Below are 7,113 nucleotides of genomic sequence, written 5' to 3' on the forward strand. Positions count from 1 at the left end.
CTCAAGGTCTTTGGTTTCAGACCTTTTAAGGTCTAGCCACTGACCACACGAGACAGCCAATTCCAGCGACAACACCACAGCAGTCATGTTGAGACTTACTAACTTCGTCCAACAGCATTACAGCAACCTCCGTCTTTGTCGCCACCATCATCTTCTCAACATCGTCGACATCATCTCTACGTACACAACCCAAGAGAAATAACCCATAGCATCTGCACAATATTTTTTTAAACACTCAAGGGAAAAAACCCATTTCATTGTTTATGTTCAATTACTTTGAATATTGATTTTTTGTGTGTTCAATTTCTAATTTTTGCAGACAATATCACTTTGACACGTGAGTAGAACTCCTGTCTGGAAACCTCGTGACATACTTATATTGTTGATAAAAATCGATAATAGGGTCCCTCCAATGGATCCTTCTATCTACTACATATTACTAATATTTTATTTAAACAACCCAAGGGAAATAACCCATACCACCTGCAGTTTTTAACGAAGCGATCAATATTTGATTCTCATGATCAACAGACCTAATTCTGCATTTTGCTACTCAGAGTTTTGAACTGCTAAACATTATTATTGCACTTTCTTCAAACATTTCATTCATATATTTATATAACCTCTCTCACAAACCTCCAACAATCTTTCTTGCCAACCTCTCTCTCCAACCTCCAACAATCTCTTCCTCCTCCAACTGACAGTTTTTTGTACTTTTTCGTGATAAATTAAATACCAGTGAAACACTGGGGGCAATGTAATCAACTAGCTTCCTCCTCCCAAATTTCAGGCCTTGTGCCTTTAGTAGAAAGGATTATCATTATCATATCATCATCATTTAATGTCCACTGTTTCCATGCTTTCAAGAGTCAAACAGAATTTGTTGGGGCAGATTTTCTACGGCAGGATACTCCTCCTGTTGCCAAGCTTCACCTGTTTCCAAGCAAGATGTAAATTTCATAGTATCATCCAGTGTTGAAAGGTTATGACATCAGGGTTTGTTTCGGTGCATTAGATGTTAGCAGCCACCAAATACATCACAGGAGATTGAGCAGACAGTTCAAAAACACGAGAGGTTGGTCAAATAAAGTAACAACTCCAGAAAGTTCTACTAAGGCCATGTGATTAACAATAAAAAATTAGACTTCACTGAAATATTTAAACAGTGCTTACTGTTTGTTCAATGTCAGTTGTTTTATTTAGCAGTTACTGTTTGCATAACTCTGTTTATTCAATGCATACTATTTGTTCACTGTTACTGTTGGTCTAGTCAAAGCATACTATTTGTTCAGTGTTTACTGCTTATTTAATGTTTGTTCAATGTTTACTATTTGGTGGTTACAGTTTGTTCAATGTTTACCTTTCATTTAATATTTGCTGTTTGTTCAATGTTTACCATCTGTTTAATATTTGCCAGTTTAATTGTTGTTTATACAATGTTTATTGCAGTTCAATGTTTATTGTTGTTCAATGCTCAGTATTCATTCATTTTTTACTGTTTGTTCAGGGTTTACTATCTAATCAATGTTTATAGTTTGTTCTATGTCCAGTGTTTAATAAATGTCTTATGATTGTTCAATATCTATTGATCTTAAATATTTACTGTCTCCAGTGTTGATTGCTGTTCAATGTTTATTATTATTTGATGTTTTTTGTTCATTCAATGTTTACTATTTGTTTGTTAAGCACTTACTGTTTGTCAATGTTTACTCTTTGATGTTCGCCATTACTCAGTGTTTGCTATTTCTTCATTGTTCACTGTCCATTCAAATATTTACTCGTTAACATTTATTCTGTGTTTTCCTGTTTGGGCAGGAACTACCCACCCAACCACGCATCTGAATTACTTTTAACAAGCTGTTATCTCCCTTTAAATTTTGAATTCAAAGGGAAACCAGCCAGTCACCAGATCACAACCCACTGGTCATCGTCATTTAATGTCTGTTTTCCATGTTAGCATGAGTTGGCTGGTTTAACTGGATCCAGAGGGCTGCAGGGCTGCATCAAGCTCCAATGTTGAACTCCAATGTCAGCTTTAGCATTGTTCCTGTAGCTAGATAACCTCCCAAAAACCAATGTAAACTACTTGCCTTTCGTTTAGACCAGTGGTTCTTAATTGGGATCCATATAAGATTTGGTGGTGGGGGGTACGCAACAAAGTAGTAAATTGGGGATCCAAAATGGTATTTTAAGGGACCCAGAAAATATTTTGCTTCAGATGTATGCATTGCAAGAAACAGCTGCTTTCTTTCTCTAACATTTTACATAGTTCAAACTACACAAGTGAATGTGCGAGAAACAAAATAGGAATTTCGAAAGAACTTTTTATAAAGCTAGTATATAAATATCGAATGGCTATGGGGGTCCACCAGAATAAAATAGTAATCAAAGGGGTCCATAGGTAAAAAGAAAAAAAAATAGTTGAAAATTCTTGATCTAGACAATGGGGTCGCTAAAGTAAAATATTACCCCAGTGCTGCCCAATTTGCCTCTTTTTTTCTTTTTTACTCACTTTCCGGTGCCCATCCCATCGGTAGGATATAACTAAAGCTATTCCACCCCGTTAGAAATAGTTATACGTTGTTATTTCCCTCTGGGTCATCCCTGATTGAGCTATAAAGGTATTCCTGTCATGACCGTTCACTTAATTCCCCCGCACCGAAGGCTGCAACTGCATTGCCCATTGTCCTTGCTTTTAAAAGATGATCGGGTGTGAAATGAAGGGATGTCTTGCTGCTATTTCTAACATGTCGATCGACCATACAGATTCGACAGTGTAGAGGCTGGATCATAGGGTCGTAATTCTGTATACGGAGTCGTTTCTAGCCACAATGTGAAGCTTTGGTCCTATGGCTAGCATTTAGGATCGAACCGTCTACTTTCACAATGCAGAATTCCAACACAGAGACAGAGAAGAAGAGGTAAAGAGAGAGGAAGCGGGGTAGAAGAAAGTGTGATAATAGTTTGTCTTCTGTGTTTGATCGACCTTTCACAAACGTGCTCACACACAACTACATAGAACAGATAGCAGGGCTGCTCTTTAATGTTTGATCGGCCTATACACACACATATATATATGTACTTACATAAGTACATATAGTTGTATAAACACACACACACATGTAGGCGAGTCCAACTCATCAGCAGCAGCAGCGGCAGTAGCACAGCCTCTTTCTGAGATATCGGCCGAGCCTCTTTTTCACATGAGACAGGAGGAAAATGGCGGAAGGTGGTCCTCCTGACTGTGCAAATCAAAAGAAAGAGATCGATAACTTACTGAAAACTGTACTAAAGAAGGGTGATACCTGGTAAGTAATCTAGCTTCAACTGTCGTCCAGCGATTTAGATTGTTTAATGTAGCTTTTTTCCAGTTTTAAATGCTATATATTTCTGCTGTTGTGTCGTCTCCCCTCTCCTTCCTCACAGCTTCAATGAATGTAGTTGAGGTTATATCATACATACTGTACATACTATATTGTACGTGTGCGCGCGTATATATCACATATATATATCATTTATATAAATATATATAACGCATGCATATGTATTATATATATATATAACATTCACGTATATATATATATAGCTAGCTCATACATACACAAATTGTTGGAAGAACACATTTTCATGTGAATACGGCGTATCTATTATATATGTATATGACATGAATAGAAATGTGTATAAGAGTCTCAAAAAGGAAAAAATAAAAAGACAGCTCTATCTTATTGCTAAACATTTGATATTTCTGTTTTTTTTTGTTTTTTTTTTTAAGTATCAGGCGAAATGAAAGATATCACCCAAAACAACAACGAAAAAGACAAAAAAAAAAGCGTTTAAATTAAATTAACACCCCATCCGTTAGACATACATAAAAAAAGTATTGAAACTAATAATTAAAAAAAAAAGTGAGTAATTATTGTTATCGATTACCTGTTATTTATTTCTAGAAAGATTCTGTGAATTGTTTTTTTATTTTGATAAAAATTCCGAAGTTTCGGCGTTTCTTGCGAGCAAGGATAAATACTAGTGTAGTTTATATTTCACTTCTCTTTCTCTCTCTCACTCCCTCATAACCACTCGTTATATCATTACTATCATCATCATCCCTCCACCACCATCCCTACCACCACCACCATCATCATCATCACTGTTATTACCGATGCTATCACCACCGCTACTTCCCCCACTACCATCGCCATCAATGCCACTACACACCACCGCCATTACCACCAACACCATTATCACCACCGTCACTGTCACGACGACGACGACCACCATCAATATGATAACCATCCCCATCAGCGCTCCCACCAGCATCATCACCACTATAGTCTTTACCACGTCCGAGGAAATAACGTCATCGAATTGTTTCACTGGTTGTGATGTTTCTCCCTCCACTCCCTCCTCGCGGGGTGTTCTTTTATTCCATTTTTATTGAATACTCATCGAAAGGATAATCGATTAATTTATTATTTATTTTTAATGCTATTTTTCATTTAAAAATTTTGCTTTTCAATTTCATGCATGGAAATCTAAGATGTATCATCGCACACGCACACACACACACTTTGGTAACCAACTGGATATACATAACGCAGGGTATTTTCATGAAAGTGCTTGTCTAATGTATGTGTGCATGCTTTTAAGTATACAAAGATTGACCGATTGAATAAATTGATTCAATACGTGTATAATAAGTCTATTATAATTTCTTGACTGTGACTTCGAAGCCTTGTCGGTTGCAGGCAATGCGAATTTTATATACACATACATATAGTATAATGTATTGTGTGTGTGTGTGTGATGTGTTGATTTTTTTTTTTTTTTTTTTTTTTTTTTTTTTTTTTTGCCTCATATTGTAGTGGACACAGGAATGTGTGTGTACTGTTTTATTTTCGGTTAAATCCCACCAGGAATATGGCTGCCAGAGCCGTCATCCTCGTGCCAAGTGTAAAATTAATTGCCTGGTCTACACTGTCTTCTGAAATGTCACATTATATCGATAGCTATATATATGTGTATATATACACACATATATATATATATAGTGTGTGTGAAAGAGAGAGAGAGGAATAGCTAGGCGGAATGTTATTCTTATTCTGAACTCGGTGCTTGATCATTTAGTAGAAATAGTTGTGTGTGTCTTTTCTTTTCACTTATAAATCTATCTAGATAGACATTCCGGACTAACAGGTTTTCATTTTATTTGTCTTCGAGGTTTCTTCTAGAAGAATTCCTCTTTCCTGAATCTCTTTCGCTCTCTCGCTCTCCCTTAGAAATGATTCGAGTCTTCTGATCGATCTCCATCGATATCAATAATGTCTAGCCTTGGTGCTTCGTTTCACGTGAATATACTTCATATTTGTGGGTACTCGTAGTATAGAGTGGTAAGTGTTCTTGCCCGTGACGCAGGACACTGGTTCGATTCCCTGCCGGGGAGGCAGTTTTTTAGGAGCAGGCGTGGCTGTATGGTAAGAAGCTTACCTCTGAACCTCTTGGTCCCAGGTTCAGTCACACTGCATGACACCATGGGTAAGCGTTTGCTATTGTATCCCTGGGTCGACCAAAACTTCGAGTGGATTTGGTTGACAGAAACTGAAAGAAGACCGTCGTATCTGTCCCCCATCACCGCTTGTTAACCGGTGTTGATATGTTTACGTCCTCGTAACTTAGCGGATTGGCAAAGAGATTGCTAGAAGTATGCTTAAAAAATACTGGAGTCGATTCGTTCGACTAAACCCTTCAAGGCGGTGCACCAGCATGGCCGCAGTCTAACGACTGAAAGACATCAGAACAGCCTAAAGATATATAGATTATATATACATATATATATATAGAGAGAGAGATAGATAATGTGTGTGTGTTATAGTGGTTTGTCTGCTTGTTTGTTTTTGTTTTTTTTATTCACTGATGGCACGAAACCAATTTCTATAGCTTTTTCTCGATTACATAAAAAGTATAAAAGATTGAGATGATTGGAAATGCAATCACATTCGCTCAGTGTCCAAATCATGTGATGAATGCCGGTGAAACTGAGTTTTGACGCTAACCTTTTAAATTATAAATGTAAAGTCTCTTTCCCTCTCTCCCTCTCTCTCTCGTGGTCACATGCTTTTAGATATTTGGAAATTGTCTTTCGGATTGTGCAGATGGTGTCTGCAAAATTCAAAATTTCCAATGCGGCGTCTGCTAGGTCAGACTGCTGGCGATTTCACAGATAACCGCGTGTGTATTGTATGTACGTGTGTGTGTGTGTGTGTGTATTTATGCATATATGCTGTGTGTGTGTGTATTTATGCATATATGCTGTATGCGTGTATAACATGAATATGCTTTTATGTATATGGTTGTGTGTGTGTTTATATATGTGTATGTGCATATACATATGGATATGTGGATGTGTGTGTGTGTATATATATATCTATGTGGATGTGTGTGTGTGTGTGTATATATATATATATGTGTGGATGTGTATATAGATGTGGACGTGGACGTGTGTGTATATGTGGATGTGTGTGTAAATATATATATGGATGCGCATGTATGTGGATGTGTGTGTATATATGTAGTGTGTGTGTGTATAGATGTGGATGTGTGTGTGTATATATGTGTGTGGATGTATGTGGGTGGGTGTATATGTGGATGTGTGTGTGTATGAATGTTTGTGTGTGGTTATATTTATCGATATGTTTGCGCATGTGTATATAGATATCTATATGAATGTTTGCACGTGTGTGTGTGTATATATATATATATATATATATGGATATGTTTGTGTATGTATGGATATATTTGTGTGCGTTTATGTGTAGATATACATGTATGTGAACATGCTTGTGTGTATGCACATATATATTCCGCGGTACACGTGTTTCAAGCTTTATACACAAACAGTCGTTGCATCATTATATGAGTATATAATTGATAGAAAGGATGGTTTAAAGCTATCTTCAGCCGCAAACATGTTTAAACATGTATAAAGCTTGAAACACGTGTACCGCGGAATCCTTTTGTGTTCTGTTTTCATTTTATGTTATAATGTATTCTTTCACCTCGGCCACTATCTGGCATATACAGGTGCTTACACTTATCAAATATATATATATATATATA

At 36.8% G+C, this 7,113-nt stretch overlaps 1 protein-coding gene across 2 annotated transcripts in view; it reads left to right on the plus strand.

Moving 5' to 3' along the window:
- The first annotated feature begins 3,173 nt into the window (after positions 1-3,173).
- LOC106869189 (ubiquitin carboxyl-terminal hydrolase 15) overlaps positions 3,174-7,113 on the plus strand; it is a 36,990-nt gene continuing 33,050 nt past the window's right edge. The window contains exon 1 of one of the 2 annotated variants that reach the window (XM_014914820.2): positions 3,174-3,308. In XM_014914820.2, coding sequence (XP_014770306.1) covers positions 3,220-3,308 — 89 coding nt within the window. In that variant the 5' untranslated portion in view covers positions 3,174-3,219. The remainder of the gene's footprint in view (positions 3,309-7,113) is intronic. The other variant, XM_052974943.1, reaches the window with a different exon arrangement.

This window comes from Octopus bimaculoides, chromosome 20 (assembly GCF_001194135.2).
Source record: "Octopus bimaculoides isolate UCB-OBI-ISO-001 chromosome 20, ASM119413v2, whole genome shotgun sequence".
Lineage (NCBI taxonomy): Eukaryota > Metazoa > Mollusca > Cephalopoda > Octopoda > Octopodidae > Octopus > Octopus bimaculoides.